Raw genomic sequence first — 15,028 nt, 5'->3', positions numbered from 1 at the left:
ATTATATATATATTTTTAATTTAAAAACCCTTACCAAATTAATTTAAATTTTTTTTTATATTTATTTATTTGCACTTTCCGGATTTCATTTGAACCCGTCACATTAAAAACTTCATCAAAATGACAAAAGAAAAAAAGAGAGTAAGAAATACGTTTTGCTAATACGTAGTCAAAATGTGAACCACAACCACACACTTTGATGTTTCTGTAAAAAACGTGAGAGATTTGAAAACACAGAAACGGAAATTAATGGAAAGCCATGCGGCATGCGCCCACAAAGAGAGAAGGTCTCGTGTCGCGTCCGCTGACTCCCCTCCTTTTTCAAAACGCGTAAACCCACCACAAAACGACCACCCTCCAAGGCCCACGTCAACAAATTTACTGCCAAAAAAAAAAAAGAAAGAAAATTAATAAATCTTTGGTAACTCCGCTCCGAATCCCTCTAACTCCCTCTGCTTTATATCCTCCGGAAACTCTTTCACAATGTCATTCGCCTTTCGCCAATATCTCCGTCACCTCTAACGGCAATGAACGGCGCAGCGTTGGCCCCCCTTCACGCCCCGTCGTGCGGGCTTAAACACAGGCCCGTAACTAACGGCGACAACGTTAACGGCGTCCGTAGCAGGGACACGGGCAAGGAAGAGAAGAAGAGAGCCGCCTCGTTTATGACGTGGACGGCGGAGGATGTGGCGCACGTGGCCAGGTTCCATTGGGTGCCTTGTTTGTTTGGGGTGGCGCTGCTGTTCTTCATGGGCGTGGAGTACACGCTCCGGATGATTCCGCCGTCCTCCGCTCCCTTTGATCTGGGGTTCGTCGTCACGCGCCCACTCCATCGCCTGCTCGTCGCGCGACCCGAGCTCAACACCTTGCTGGCGGCCCTTAATACGGTATGTGTTGGGATCTGAAAATCATTAGATTGAATCCATCCATAGAGAAGGAGAGAGGCTTTCTGCATTCTTCACAGTACTTGCGCTCCATTATTGTGGCACCTTCTATGAGCTCTCTCTCTCTCTCTCTCTCTCACATTCTGTATTAATTGTCGAATTATTTTTCATTATAATAATTTTCTTATTAATACACCAAGATAGAGGTAAAGGTAAAAAAATTTGTTTATTTAATTAATAAAAAAAGGAAGATATTAGCAATCAAATCATTACTTGATTTGGTTGTTTCGATGTGGTAGCACTTCTTTGGGATTTTCTTGAAGGAAAATGAATTTGACATATAAAGTATAAACCCCTGATCTGATATAATTATATTGTAGCTGATCTGCCATTTTTTGTTAATAATAATTAATTATTATTTGGTATATTTATGGTTAGGTGTTTGTGGGAATGCAAACAACATATATTCTGTGGACGTGGTTGATAGAGGGCCGCCCAAGGGCGACAATCTCCGCTCTCTTCATGTTCACTTGCCGGGGAATCCTAGGTTACTCCACGCAGCTTCCATTGCCTCAGGTTCCCTATATCTTATCACATCTAATTAATCAATCTTATGAAAATTATTTATTTATAAAATGAATACTATCAATTTCATTTAATTTGTTTGCTTATGAATTTAATAGGGATTTTTGGGCTCTGGTGTGGACTTCCCGGTAGGGAATGTATCTTTCTTCCTGTTCTACTCGGGTCACGTGGCGGGGTCGGTAATTGCGTCGCTGGACATGCGGCGGACGCAACGGTGGGAATTGGCCTGGTTATTTGACGGGCTGAATGTTCTCCAATCCGTGAGGCTGCTGGGTACGAGGGGTCACTATACAATTGATTTGGCTGTCGGGGTCGGTGCCGGAATTCTCTTTGATTCTCTGGCCGGAAAGTACGAAGAGAGCAAAAGGAAAGCAGCAATTGCTGCCGTCCTACTGTGACCAAAGAGAGGCTTAAGTGTTTCTTTACATGAAAAAATTGAAGAAGAAAGAAAAATCGAGAAAGAGACGTTGGGAATGTGGAAAGCTCGTTTGAAATGTCAAAAAAGACGGTGGGAAATGTGATTTGTGAATAGAGGGGGAGCTGAGTGAGGTCAACTGCTACCATGGCCGCTCTTTTTCCACCACAATACGTCGGCTTTTGTTGAGGTATTTTCCATGTTTAAAAAGTTGCTCACATTTGGATTTTGGGTCTCCAAGGAATTAATACATACAAGTTGAAGGCAAAAAGAGGCCGTGGGAGATAGTGGGGAAGGGTTTTAACCCTATTCTTTTTCTATTTGTATGTTTAGGTGGATATATAGGCTGCAAAATAATAACTATTAGCAATTAGATCTCTTCTCTGCTAATCTCTTTCGATTGTCATAAATGGGATAGACCTTAAATTATTTGAGACCCTTAAATTACTTCTCTTAAAGTTGATGTGACTTTTAAAATCATAATTGAATCATGTTTTTATCACATGAAAATGGCTTGCACATTTGGAGGTGACAATCTTACCGCTTGTCACACCTTTATTTATTTATTTTTTAATTAAATTATTGAAAATTGTTATTTTAATGTGATGTGGCACTAATAGACGGTATAATTTCGGATGAAAAACCAATGGAAGGATATATTTTACATTCTCCAAGAACTTATGCAGTTAAAACTGTAAATAAATAAATAAATAAAATTTGAGGTGTGATCTGTTTTGGTGCATTGACCCATGAATTAATCTAAAAATTCCCTTTAAATATTTTAAGATACAATTTAAAAAATTTAAAACAAGAACCTTCTTTGAATAACTAGAAATGTTTATCCATCCCATCTCAAGGATGAGCAAATCCTCATATTCCAATTTTAATGATTTCCTATGGTTATGGTGGCAACATAAAATGCTGACTTGATGGCAACCATGAAAGAAAGAGTAATGCTAATACAACACCCTTCATTCCTGTAAAGTTTACATAGCGTGATTTCTTAAAACATTTGGTGTATAGAGATTGAGTTTTTGGTTGGAGGAATCACATCACATAAGCTTTGGAAATAGGAAGGAAATTACTCATAAAAGAACTTTAGTGAGTTGGTTTCTGAAAGTTTTTCCTCCTTTCCTTATTTTATATTTACCTTTCTTTCCTCTTTCTTTTTTCTTTTTCTTCTGAAACTATACTTAAATGTTGGAGCCTTCAGTCTTTACAAGAAATTGAAATTCATAGGCTATCAACTCAAATTAAGGAACTACTACCTTTCCAAATCCAAAATTTAATGATTTTTGGGCATAAACAAATCTCACTTATTACTATTTTTTTAAAGACTTAGACTTAGACCATAACGCACGACAATGACAAAACAGCCCGAATAATCGATCATCAAAACCTAGCAAACCAAACCTACGAAGAACTCTTTCCAAACCTTAATCCTAACAAGTGAGAATTGCTAGCACCTATTATATTTGGCTTTGGGGGCCCGGTCAATTGGCACATAGGTCTCCGCAAAGTTGTAACACCATGTATGGGGGTTGGCGTCTGTCCAGTGTTAGAAAGTTAAGAAAATTAGTGACTTGATAATAGGAGAGCTAGCGACTGAAACCCTAGTAAATGGCGACCATAACTATAGCGATTCTAAAGAAATATAATTCCTTGCTCCAACATTCCATAATTAGAAGATCCATGGGGTGAATTTTGAAAAAAAAAAAAATGTAATTTGTGCATTACAGGTCATGATGCCAACCGTCTAAACGATTGGAAGTTGGGGAACCGTTGGTTATGGTTCAACCACTTGTATTGATTTCAAGATACACGTTATCATAAACGTGATCTTCTTGCAAACTTGAATTTTACTTATCAGGGTGTATTTGGGAAAAAGATATAATCATATATGAACTTTAATTAATGGACCGTGGGTTTCAAACTTTGAAAAACACGCTTCAGTTAATAATTGCCCAAAAGAGTTTTTAGGTATGGTTGTCACATAATCGTGGAGGTTAGCCTTAAACGTGTCCTCTTTTCTTTCTTCTTTTTTAATATATTTGGAAAAATTATTTTTATAATTAAATTAAAACACTTCTTAGAACACTTTTTAGTATACCAGACTACTAAATAACATTATTCTACTCTTAAACACAACACCTTCTAATGCATATTTAACAGATTTTGTATCTCAATATCAATGCGGAATTTGAATCCTCTCAAGTTCAAAGAGAAGCCAGTCCTTTATAATACAAGGTCAAACTTGTCAAAAAAAATATGAAATGACAAATTTACCCTTATAGTATAAAGGACTGGCTCCTCTTGAGTTCATGCATTTGCACTGGAGAGGATCCTGGTCCATCAAAGTGGAATTTGAATCCTCTCCAGTTCAAAGAGGAGCCGGTCCTTTATAGCACAAGGGCAAAATTGTCCAAAAAAAATGAAATGACAAATTTAACCCTTATAGTATAAATGAGTGGCTTCTCTTGAGTTCATGCATTTGCACCGAAAAGGATCCTGGTCCTTCGAAGTGGAATTTGAATCCTTTCCAGTTCAAAGAGGAGTCGGTCCTTTATAGCATAAGGGCAAAATTGTCAAAAAAAAAATGAAGTGACAAATTTACCCTTATAGTATAAATGACTGGCTCCTCAAGTTCATTCATTTGCACTGGAGAGGATACTGGTCCATCAAAGTGGAATTTGAATCCTCTTCAGTTCAAAGAGGAGTCGGTCCTTTGTAACACAAGGGCAAAATTGTAAAAAAAAATGAAATGACAAATTTACCCTTATAGTATAAAGGACTCGCTCCTCTTGAGTTCATGCATTTGCACCGGAGAGAATCCTGGTCCATCAAAGTGTACGAGATAATTGGCAAATCACAATCATATATACTAGAAATTGTAAACCCAGTATAAAACAATAGTCTATCCCTTTTCTAGTTAACCCAACAAGATTGCTTTTGTGTTTTTAACCTGTATATATTCTAAACCTTGCTTGTAACAAGCATCCATCATGATATTTACGTGTGATGAGGTGTTGGAGTGGATGATACTATTCCAGATCAGATTCTAAATCAATGGGGCAGGATCCATCATCTACATTAGCAAGTGGGTCATAGAGGGGGGAGCTAGGATCTGTGCATCCTAGTACGAGATCCAGATTGCAACGATCACCCTGCATTAATGTTGTTGTTTCCATCAAACTTAGTTAACAAACTGAAATGGATGGTTCAGATTGAGTTGATCAAGAGGTTATATATAGTTACCCCTTCAACTGTCAAATTTCCAATCATAGCACATCTTGTCACCACAAGATCTGTGTCTGGAAAGATTGCTCTCTCACATGCACCTTCTTTACTTAACTCTTCTGTTAGACCCTGCGATTAGGTATGCAAAGACCTCATTTTCAGTTTATGAAATAAATTGCTGGAGATGATTTTGTTTGAGTAATTCTAAGCAACCCCTTTCCTTTTTCCTTTTCTCTTTTCTGCCTAAAAAGTAAAAACATTAACAAACAACTTTCTCTACAAAACACTCACAAAAAATTTAGAACTTCTTTCACCTTTATGTCACATCAAAACATTTTTCAACCAAAACTCCAAAAAAAAACCCTCAGAACTACTTTGGGTTTGATAACGTTCTTTGGATTTGCTACTAAAAAGCAAAACATAAATTACTTAGAACTACTTTCACTTTTATGACATATTAGAACACGTTTTTAACCAAAAAGCAAAAAAGCACTCTATAAAAAGTTTTTATCAAACCCTATATTTTTGACCTGTCTTGCACTTTTGTTTGATATCACCCAAAGCGTTTGTGACATGACATATTCTTCACATTCATTTCCATTTCATATCTTCCTTTTCAACAAGAATTTGGTAGCTTACAGTAACTGGTTTTAAGCAAGAGGCAGTAAACTCAGGCTGCAAACAGAATGTGTCATATGATACCTCATTAAAGAAGCCATCTGGTTTGTTTCGCCAACCCTTGGGAACTTGAAATTGCAGTTTGTAAGGACCATCCCATTCAACTCCATTTGTGAATGAGAAGATCAAGTACACAGCTGTGGAAAGACAATAAGTTCATAACAAGAAAGAAATATACATTAGTGGAAAGCAAGATATTTCAGTGAACAATTACCAACAACACACACTTGCTCAGAAAAAAAAAAAAAAAAAGGGTACCAACCATGCTTAGGAATGCATATCTGGATGGTATAAAAAGGGGGATCAGCTTTGCCTCTGTTTTTCCTAAGCATTGCCCTTGGCTCACCACACATAATGGGCTGATTAAAGCCTCCTGCAGAGGAAGCGACTCAAGAAGTCAATTGGATTGAACTGTAACTCAATAGTTGCAAAAGCAGAAGCAGAGGCCCATCCAACTGCAGTTTCAATTGGTTTTCATGTTTATAAGATTCAATGTATATATTTTCACTGATAAAATTAAAATGACACATTTCTACTCATTGATAAAGCTTCTGTTTTCTTAATCCCTTTCATATTTGTGCCTGCTTTAAATGGTAATTTATGGACAAGAAAACTGGTTAGGATTTACAAGATAGTATGAGGTCATATAGCTAGTGTATCATAAATTACCGTTAAAAGCAATCCCAAATTCTTCATTTGGAACAACCTTCTTTGCAGCCGGATTGTAGAAAAGCTTTAGCTTTTCCCCCTGTCAAACAATGTCATTAGAACAGGATAACCAAGAAAAGCCCAAACACCACTGAACTTTTAATTCAGCAGCAATGCCAGGCTTACAGAAGTAGGAGGAAGACCATTCATGGTTTTCCAATATATAGGGGCCTTGCCAAGTTCAAACATAGCCCACGTAGGAAGGGTAAACCTGAAACGAAGGAATTTGAAAATAGCACCATAATCACAACTCACTTTCTCAAAATAAGGCAATGAAAAAAAAATTAAAAAATTGGGAGGGGTGGGGGTTGATTAAAAGATATACTTCCAAAGAATCTAAGAAACCATTGTGCCATTTTGTTTAGGAATAAGACTTTCTATGACAGCAACATTCATGAAAGCATACTCTTTGATGTCCTCAGCAGGAGGAGTTGCAACAGCTGCCACAGCTCTCACTTTCCCGCTACTCTTGACAACTCTCTTCTTCTTAGGGAAACACCTTGGCAGGGAAGAACCAATAAAATTGCTAGCTGCATAAAAAACACAAATTATGAAGCTGTTGTGCATTTGAAGTCTAGGATATAAATTTCTGGCTATTTGTTCATTCGACTTTTGGGTAGAACAGTCCTGTTTCCAGCTTGTAGATAGATTATTAAGAGCATGTTTGGGATTGCATTTGAGAAATAGAACTTTTAAGTCAAAAATTACTTTTTGACAAAAGCTTCATTTTTAAGCTTTTGCCAAAAGTGGGTTTTGGTCATTTTAAGCTTTTTCGACCTTTAAAAGCGCATTTAATTCTTTTTATCAAATAGGTACTTCTTTCTTTTTTTTTTTTTTTTTTTTTTTTCAAAGGGGTTTCATGAGTGTTAAACGCACTTTTAAATCTCTCAAACGCACATCCAAACAGGTCCTAATGGAGAGAAAATTAGTAACACATAATGACATCATATATATCCAAATAGTTAGCAAAGGATATGGTTAATTAATTACACATGCTCATGATTGAGCTTCACAAAGCTTGCATTCTTGATGGATCTCAAATTGAGTAGCAACTTAATTTCATGATCCTTGGAGTGTTATGATACAAAGCAGAATGGAAAATAGCTACTAAGAAGCATAACCGTCTACAGAAAACATAGAACCAATTATAAATAAGTGGTATGTTTCAACAAATAAATCAATTCAGTTCATTTTACTTTGAGTATTTGACAGACGATATTTTATGCAAGCAGCTAATCGAAATTACAAACACCTCAATCCAATTTTTCTTATAATCATAAAGACAGCATCTTCTCATTTCAGAACTGTTTTCTCAAACCCTTTTCAGTACAAATTTGTCAGTAAGAAATCTAAGAGAAGAGATTGATGATTAGTAAATGAAAGTTTCTTTGTGATGCCATGAAGTATGAATGTAAATCTCTAAGTGAGGTGAAAAAATTCTATTCCCATAGTTATACATCACAATTTTCAGAAGCAAAAAATAAAAAATATAAAAAAAAAGGTTGTTAAAAAGTACCCTAAAGAATTTGCAGTTGAATAGAAACCAAAGCAAAGAGACTCACCAAGCATGTTTGAAACAGGTCGACTTGTACTACTATTAGAAGCAGACTGCACGCCCAGAAAAGGTTGAGTGGAAGATGTAACCATTGATGAACTCACAGCCGCCATTTCTCACACTTTCAATGCCTTCTCCAACAAACAGAGAGAGACACAGAGAGAGAGAGGGAGAGAGAAAGAGAGAGTTGAAACTCAATCTTTTCTGCGAAGATAATAGCTAAGATATATTAGAGATAGAGAGAACTACAGAAGCAAACGCGCACGACCACAAACGCGCAGTGTTCCTAAATATCTGTCTATACAAGTCAGAACTGGAAAAATATCTATCTATGCAAGTAAGAACAGACAAAAACCAAACATCCCTTATATATTTATATATGGATTTGCTGGAAATGTAGTATAAAATCAAATAATCAGTACATAATTTTGAATTGGGTTATTTTCTTATTTGTGAAAAGACATTTATAGAAAGAGACTTGCTATAGACGTGCAGAGTCCCACTAGATCTATAAGACCCCCTAGATTTTTTTTTAAAAATATGGATGAGAAAAAAAAAAGAAAAGCATTTTACTATTTCTCCGGCTCTCGTTCATTTTTTATTTTAAATTTACTATTGAATTTATAGGACTATAAATTCAATGATAAAATTTGAAATATATATATATATATATATATATATATAAAGATGGATGAGAGATGAGTGAAATTGTAGATGGCAACTTGGGAAAAAGATGTTTGAGATGTGTGTATGTGTGTGTGATTTTTTTTATTAAAACTCATCTTGGTTGTCATCTAGTTTTTTTTTTTTTTTTTTTTGAACATTTTGAACTTTATTCATCTTTAAATGGATAATCTAGAGCGTGGAAACTCTAAACACATCAAGAGCAAACAACTCCTAAGAAACAAGAGCACTTTGCTATAAAATTACAATATCACGGATATCCTCCGGGATTTCGTTGATCCATACCTTATCCATCACTTGTCAAGTAGCTGCTTCGGCGAGTCCATGAGCCGCCTAATTTGCTTCTCTTCGAGTATGCTGAATCTGCCATTGCCATAATTTGTTTAACACCACTTTGATATCTGCAAGCACTTGCCCATATTTGCTCCAATTTTGATCATTTACATTGAGCACATTGACAACCTGTAAGGAATCTCCTTCCAAAATAACACGTTGAAGCCATATGTCTCGACTAAATTCTGCAGCACTCAATGTTGCTTGTGCTTCAGCCACCACTGGGTCCTGTGCTATACAAATTGTTTGCCCCTCTGTAGTAATCACATATCCCTCAAAGTCCCTTGCAATTATTTCAATGCCCATACGGCGAGTTTTGGAATCTATAGCTGCATCCCAATTTAATTTATACATTCCATTAGGAGGAGCTTGCCACTTCTTTGGGACTGAAATTATGGGAGAAAAGTTGTGTGCCACCTCATTGGCATTTTGCAGCCTTGTAGTCTTGTAGAAACATATCCGCCCCTTGAATCAACTGATTTGGATGAGTAAAATTCCCCCCATGCACCACTGTATTTCTTTGAACCATATTTTCTGGGCAATCACGGCATGAAATTCTATCTCCTCCATTGTCCATCAAAATTTCTACAAAATTCTTTCCAGTCCATGGACTCTTTTGTATAGTTCTCCCACATGCTCCCCAAACATCTTTCGTTGAAGGGCAGTCCCCAAGAATGTGTGCTTTGTCGTTTCCTCTTCCACCTGACAAAAAATACTTAGGAATTTTGGACAATACCTAGGGGTGAAATGGTTGGGAGTTATTAACTGCCCCCTAACCGCTAACCGTACTAACTGTTAACCTCTAACCACTAACCGCCTTTAGATATATTATATTTATATATATAAAAATACACGAAACGACATCGTTTTTGTGTTTAAATATATATAAGAATATATAAATAATGTCATATGTAGCAGAGTATTATCATATTACCATAAAAACGATGTTGTTTTGTTTTGATTTTATTTTATTTTTATTTTTTAAATTAACTTTTTTATTTTTTAATTTTTTCTTTAAAAAGCTGTTAGTGGTTAGTAAAGTTATTAACGTATAGGCGGTTAGCGGATTTTACTAATCACCTTTTCACCCCTAAGAATATTGTTACAAGCCCGTCATATGAACATCTTCACCGGATTGGGTACCTTCATGCTCCATATTGTCTTCCAAAAATTACTCATTTTCGAGCATGTGGATCCCTCCCCTCTCTGCCTTTCTGTTCTTTCTTGTTCCATGTGATAAGCACTTCGGACAGAGAATTCACCTGTTGTGGTACCCCTCCAAATCATCACATCTTTATGTCCTTATTTGGTAAGTGGAATTTTGGATATTATCCTGACCTCCTCCACCCAGAAAAAATTCGCTATTAGAGGCACATTCCACCACTTATTTGCTCAGCAACTTTAGCATTTTTTGGAAGTAATCTTCTTGGTGATTGAACTGCATATGTTGATGCTGTAGGTATCCATTTATCCCCCCATATGTTAACATCTTCTCCGTTCTCAGTTCTCCATATCAGTCCCTCTTTTAACAATTCCCTAGCCGAGAAAATACTCCTCAATGCAAAAGATGGCATTTTGTATAGAGAAACATACATCAATGACGCATTTGGAAAATATTTAGCCTTCATTATCCTTGCCACCAAACTGTTGAGGTTTTGCAGAATTCGCCAACACTATTTTGCTAGCAAAGGTTTGTTAAAACATAATAGCTCCCGGAAACCCATACCACCCTTGAGCTTTGAAGAGTCCAATTTTTCCGAACTCATCTAGTGAATCTTATAACCATTTTCTTTATGCCCCAACCAGAGTTGTTGCATCAATCCATTGATCTCCTTGCACAAAACCTTTGGCAGGAGAAATACATTCATCATGTAAGTTGGAATGGCTTGGATAACTGCTTTTAATAAGATCTCATTTTCAACAAAAAAAGAAAAGAAGAGGAAACTTCACTTAACCTGGATAAACTTTCATCATGTTTGCAATTTTCTCACTCCTCCCAAAAGTTCAAAAACTATCAATTTAATGTATTGAATATAATATTTTGCAATGTCACATATCCGGTGTAGAATTCCAAAAATACCTTCATTTAAAAAATTAAAAAAATAAATGAATAAAAAATAAAAATAAAGGTCTAGTGGATCACCAGATCCACCTTCTGACCCACTGTCTTAGGTTAGTAGACACATGATGGGGTGTGGGTATGGTTGTGACCCAATGTGGGTCACGGGGTGACCCATTGTCGTGGGTCACGAAACCCACGGATCAGACCTTGCCGTGTAACCCTCTCGAGAATAACTAATTTGTAGTTAACTCGGCCTGCCTTCCATAGAATCATTTACAACATAAATAAGGAATCACTAACTAGTTAACTTTGTATAAATACCAGCAGAAATATTTGTAACTTAATACAAGATAACATATCTAAATAAGTCCATTAACCATTAAATATCTAGAGCAAATACTAAATCTCTCAAAGTGAAATGACTTAAGAAAAAAAAAACATAGCATCAGAATTCCCAAAATATCCTCAAATCATCAATAAGTAAAGAAACTCCAAACATAATAAAGATCCCAAATAAACATCAAATATCATGGTCAAGTCTTAATAAGCTAACAAAAACTCTATAATCTCCTCATACAAAGAAACTTATTTAAATTATTTTCTAAAATAAGGATAGAAAATATATGAAAAGAGAGCCTCTACTATCTGAACCATCTGTAAAAACCATTTATATATACAGTCTCCAATAAAACTTTGACACGTTAGCTAAAAACAACAAATAAAATAAAGATAAAAGCAGCCAATCCATCAACAAATTGGGGCACTTTTGCCTTTTCCCTTCATGGTATAGCCAGATATGTAGGTCCGGTTTCTCTCTCTCTCTTTGAACTTGAAGACAACAAATTGAGTAGCCATCAACAAATTATTTCATCCTCTTCATCATTCACTTGTTTCACTCCAAAGCTTATGCAAATCCAGATTTGGAAGCTTTAATGGCTTTCAAAGCCGCCTTAGACACAACCAGGAACTCCACCTCCAATCAATGCGACTGGTCTTGCCTCTCCAACCTCACGACTCTCAATCTTCACTTCTTTTTCGGCAACGATTTCGCTGGCTATTAACCACATAGGAGCAAGACACATGGGGATAAGTGAAACTGGATTCCTTTTTTGTTATATAAGCAAACAATCCAATGTTTTCTTGTTTATTTCATATCTATTGCTTTTGGTGTTTTTAGTGTAAGAAATTTCATTTAAAGTATGTCCTTTATGTTACATATATTATTGTAATTATAAAATTACGATGTTCAATAATTTATTCCAATTAAAGCTTATTGTGTAAATCAAATATTCTGAATTAAATTACTGATTTAATTCTTGTGGAACAAGTATTTGATTTCAATCAAATATTCTAAATTAAATCACTGATTTAATTCTTGTGGAACAAGTATTTGATTTCATTAATGATTTTATTTTTGTGGAATCAATTAGCTGTATTGATTTGATTTTTTGTCCTTGATGGGAGGAATAATTAAGGTAACAGCTCTAATTGAGGGTCCCCTGACCTACCTATAAATAAGACATGTGTATTTCATCAATTGGCACTCACTGGTAGGCATAGGTCAGAAAAACCTCTCAATATTTTTAGTTTTTAGTTTGGTCGCTGTGGAGTTGTTCTTCAAGCCGCTTAAGCAAAGCAATGGCCGGAGGTACATATATATTAAACTATTTTCGCTGCTAATGTTATTGTTAATTAACATTTAATATATATTGAATTCTTTCATTTAGATGATGTGTTAACCTCTTATTGAGAGACTGTAAAAGCTCACTTTACAGCCCATCCGGACCAAATGTATTCTCATATGAAAATAGTTTTGAAAAGACCCTAGCCTCTATGTTGTCTTTTGAATCTCCTTGGAATGGTAATGCAAGCCCTTTTATCTTTGCACCTTTTTCGTTCGCCCTATTTTTTTTTTGAAGTACTGAATTCCAATCCGACCCGTTCATAATTTCAAAAAATGATATTGTTACTAATTTTAAAAGCAATTATTTGTACTTTTATGGCCGGGTCAGCTTGAGGGCCGTTTGGTCGAGTGGGTTTTACCTTCACTTACATGCACTTAATGCAAATGACCTCTGAAAGTGTCCTACATCAGTATCAATAACGTGCTTCAATAGCATATGATTAATGTTGACATGGGTGCCTTTCACCCATCAAGTAGATGGGACCCATCGTGTGGCTTTTTGGTTTTACAATTACATGTCGATCATATATTACTTGTATTTTGGCCAACCGACTTTCACACTTTATGAAAGGACATGCGTCCTTCTGTTTAGTACATCATATATCAGAGCCTCACAAAATGGCTAGTTGCTAAAGGTGAGAAAAAGTGGGCTCCTGTGTATGCTAAAAGAGAGAAAAAGTGGGTTGCTATGGTTTTGGAGGAGCCAAAATAAGATAGAAAAAGAAATGGTGCTCCCGTAAAAGAGAGAAAAATAGAGATTAGTTATAGTCTTGTCCCAATAAAAGAAGAGTTTATATTTTTGTCTTTTATATTCTCTTTGGGAGAATAATATCTATTGTGTGATAGTGATATTTTGATGTATTATGGCTTTGGGTTTTGAGTGATTTTCTCTCCTCTACATTTTTGTATTCCATCTTTCATAGTGAATTTTTTCGTAGTCGCCTCCGCCAGTAGATGTACCTCACATTAAGGGAATCGCTTAAATCTTGATGTTCTTTTTGGTATGATTGTTCTTGCCTTATTTACTGTAATTGTGATCGTTTTTTTATAAATGGTATCAGAACCAAGTTCGGGATTCAAATTGATGGTAAATATGGCGAGTACTTTCAAATTGTGAAGAAAGAAAGAGATTGAAGAATGAACTCAAAACTGTTCTCATTAACTTGCCAAAATACAAAGCAATACATGAGTTTATATACTCTGTTTTACAACTCAACTAACAGAGTATAGGCTAACAACATAACTAACATAACTAACTAGCTGATATAACAAACTAAACTAACTTATATACACGTATGTAAGATAAGAAAGAGTAATCTGTTGATGATGAGCTGCTGTTACTCCCCCTCAAGATGAAAAATATTGAGTATGTTCATCTTGGATAGCAAAGCACTAAATTGTGCAAAACCAAGAGGCTTGGTAAATATATCAGCTAAGTTGGCAGCAGAAGAAACATATAAAGTATGTATAACACCTTGTTGAATCTTTTCCCTAACAAGGTGACAGTTGATTTCTATGTGCTTGGTGCGTTCATGGTATACTGGATTGGCTGCAATATGAATTGCAGCCTTGCTGTCACAGAAAAGAGCTGCAGGCTATGGATGAAGGATTTGTAAATCCTTGAGTAAACTGAATAGCCAGGTAACCTCACAGCAAGTGGATGCCATAGCCCTATACTCAGACTCAGCAGATGATCTGGAGACCGTCTGTTGTTTCTTGGACTTCCATGAGACTAAGGCATCACCAATAAAAATACAATAAAAAGTGATGGACCTTCGAGTGTCTAAGCAGCCAACCCAATTAGCATCACAAAAAGCTTTTACCTGAAGATCTGATGAAGAAGGAAAGAATAACCCTTGACTAGGAGAAGCCTTTAAGTACCTTAACACCCTTTGAGCAGCATCTAAATGAGGCTGCCGGGGTTGATCCATGAACTGACTCAGAGTATGAACCACATAAGCTAAATCAAGATGTGTGATTGTGAGGTAAATCAATCTGCCAATGAGACGTCTGTAGCTAGTTGGATCTGCCAATAAGGAACCAGCATCCTTAGAAAGTTTGAGGTTCTGTTCCATAGGGAATTTAGATGGTTTAGAAGCCAATAAACCAGAATCTTGAAGGATCTCCAACGCATGCTTCCTTTGAGATAAAGAGATTCCTTTGTCTGATCTAGCTACCTCTAAGCCAAGAAAAAACTTCAACT

General features: G+C 36.0%; 2 protein-coding genes across 2 annotated transcripts; one reads left to right on the top strand and one right to left on the bottom strand.

Annotated features, from left to right (window-relative positions):
• The first annotated feature begins 408 nt into the window (after positions 1–408).
• Positions 409–2,325, top strand: LOC132187133 (phosphatidylcholine:diacylglycerol cholinephosphotransferase 1). Its single transcript, XM_059601326.2, has 3 exons — positions 409–887; positions 1,323–1,460; positions 1,568–2,325. The coding sequence occupies exons 1-3, from the start codon at positions 528–530 to the stop codon at positions 1,865–1,867; spliced, it is 798 nt and encodes a 265-aa protein (XP_059457309.1). The 5' UTR covers positions 409–527; the 3' UTR covers positions 1,868–2,325.
• A 2,414-nt stretch (positions 2,326–4,739) lies between these two features.
• PIFI (post-illumination chlorophyll fluorescence increase) lies at positions 4,740–8,337 on the bottom strand. The gene is made up of 8 exons (XM_059601325.2): positions 8,070–8,337; positions 6,914–7,037; positions 6,634–6,718; positions 6,469–6,547; positions 6,062–6,172; positions 5,824–5,936; positions 5,140–5,250; positions 4,740–5,048 (listed from the first exon to the last, which is right to left on the bottom strand). The coding sequence occupies exons 1-8, from the start codon at positions 8,173–8,175 to the stop codon at positions 4,926–4,928; spliced, it is 852 nt and encodes a 283-aa protein (XP_059457308.1). The 5' UTR covers positions 8,176–8,337; the 3' UTR covers positions 4,740–4,925.
• Positions 8,338–15,028: the final 6,691 nt, after the last annotated feature.

This window comes from Corylus avellana, chromosome 6 (genome assembly GCF_965113065.1).
Source record: "Corylus avellana chromosome 6, dhCorAvel1.hap1.2, whole genome shotgun sequence".
NCBI lineage: Eukaryota > Viridiplantae > Streptophyta > Magnoliopsida > Fagales > Betulaceae > Corylus > Corylus avellana.
Note: the sequence above shows the minus strand (reverse complement) of the source record. Positions and strands in the feature narration are given on the sequence as shown.

Coding starts and splice junctions, on each gene's coding strand:
- LOC132187133 (XM_059601326.2), top strand. CDS start 528: ATGAACGGCGCAGCGTTGGCCCCCCTTCACGCCCCGTCGTGCGGGCTT. Junction 888..1,322: donor TGCTGGCGGCCCTTAATACG/GTATGTGTTGGG, acceptor ATTTATGGTTAG/GTGTTTGTGGGAATGCAAAC. Junction 1,461..1,567: donor CGCAGCTTCCATTGCCTCAG/GTTCCCTATATC, acceptor TGAATTTAATAG/GGATTTTTGGGCTCTGGTGT.
- PIFI (XM_059601325.2), bottom strand. CDS start 8,175: ATGGCGGCTGTGAGTTCATCAATGGTTACATCTTCCACTCAACCTTTT. Junction 5,937..6,061: donor GATATGCATTCCTAAGCATG/GTTGGTACCCTT, acceptor GTCTTTCCACAG/CTGTGTACTTGATCTTCTCA. Junction 5,251..5,823: donor CAGATGGCTTCTTTAATGAG/GTATCATATGAC, acceptor ACCTAATCGCAG/GGTCTAACAGAAGAGTTAAG.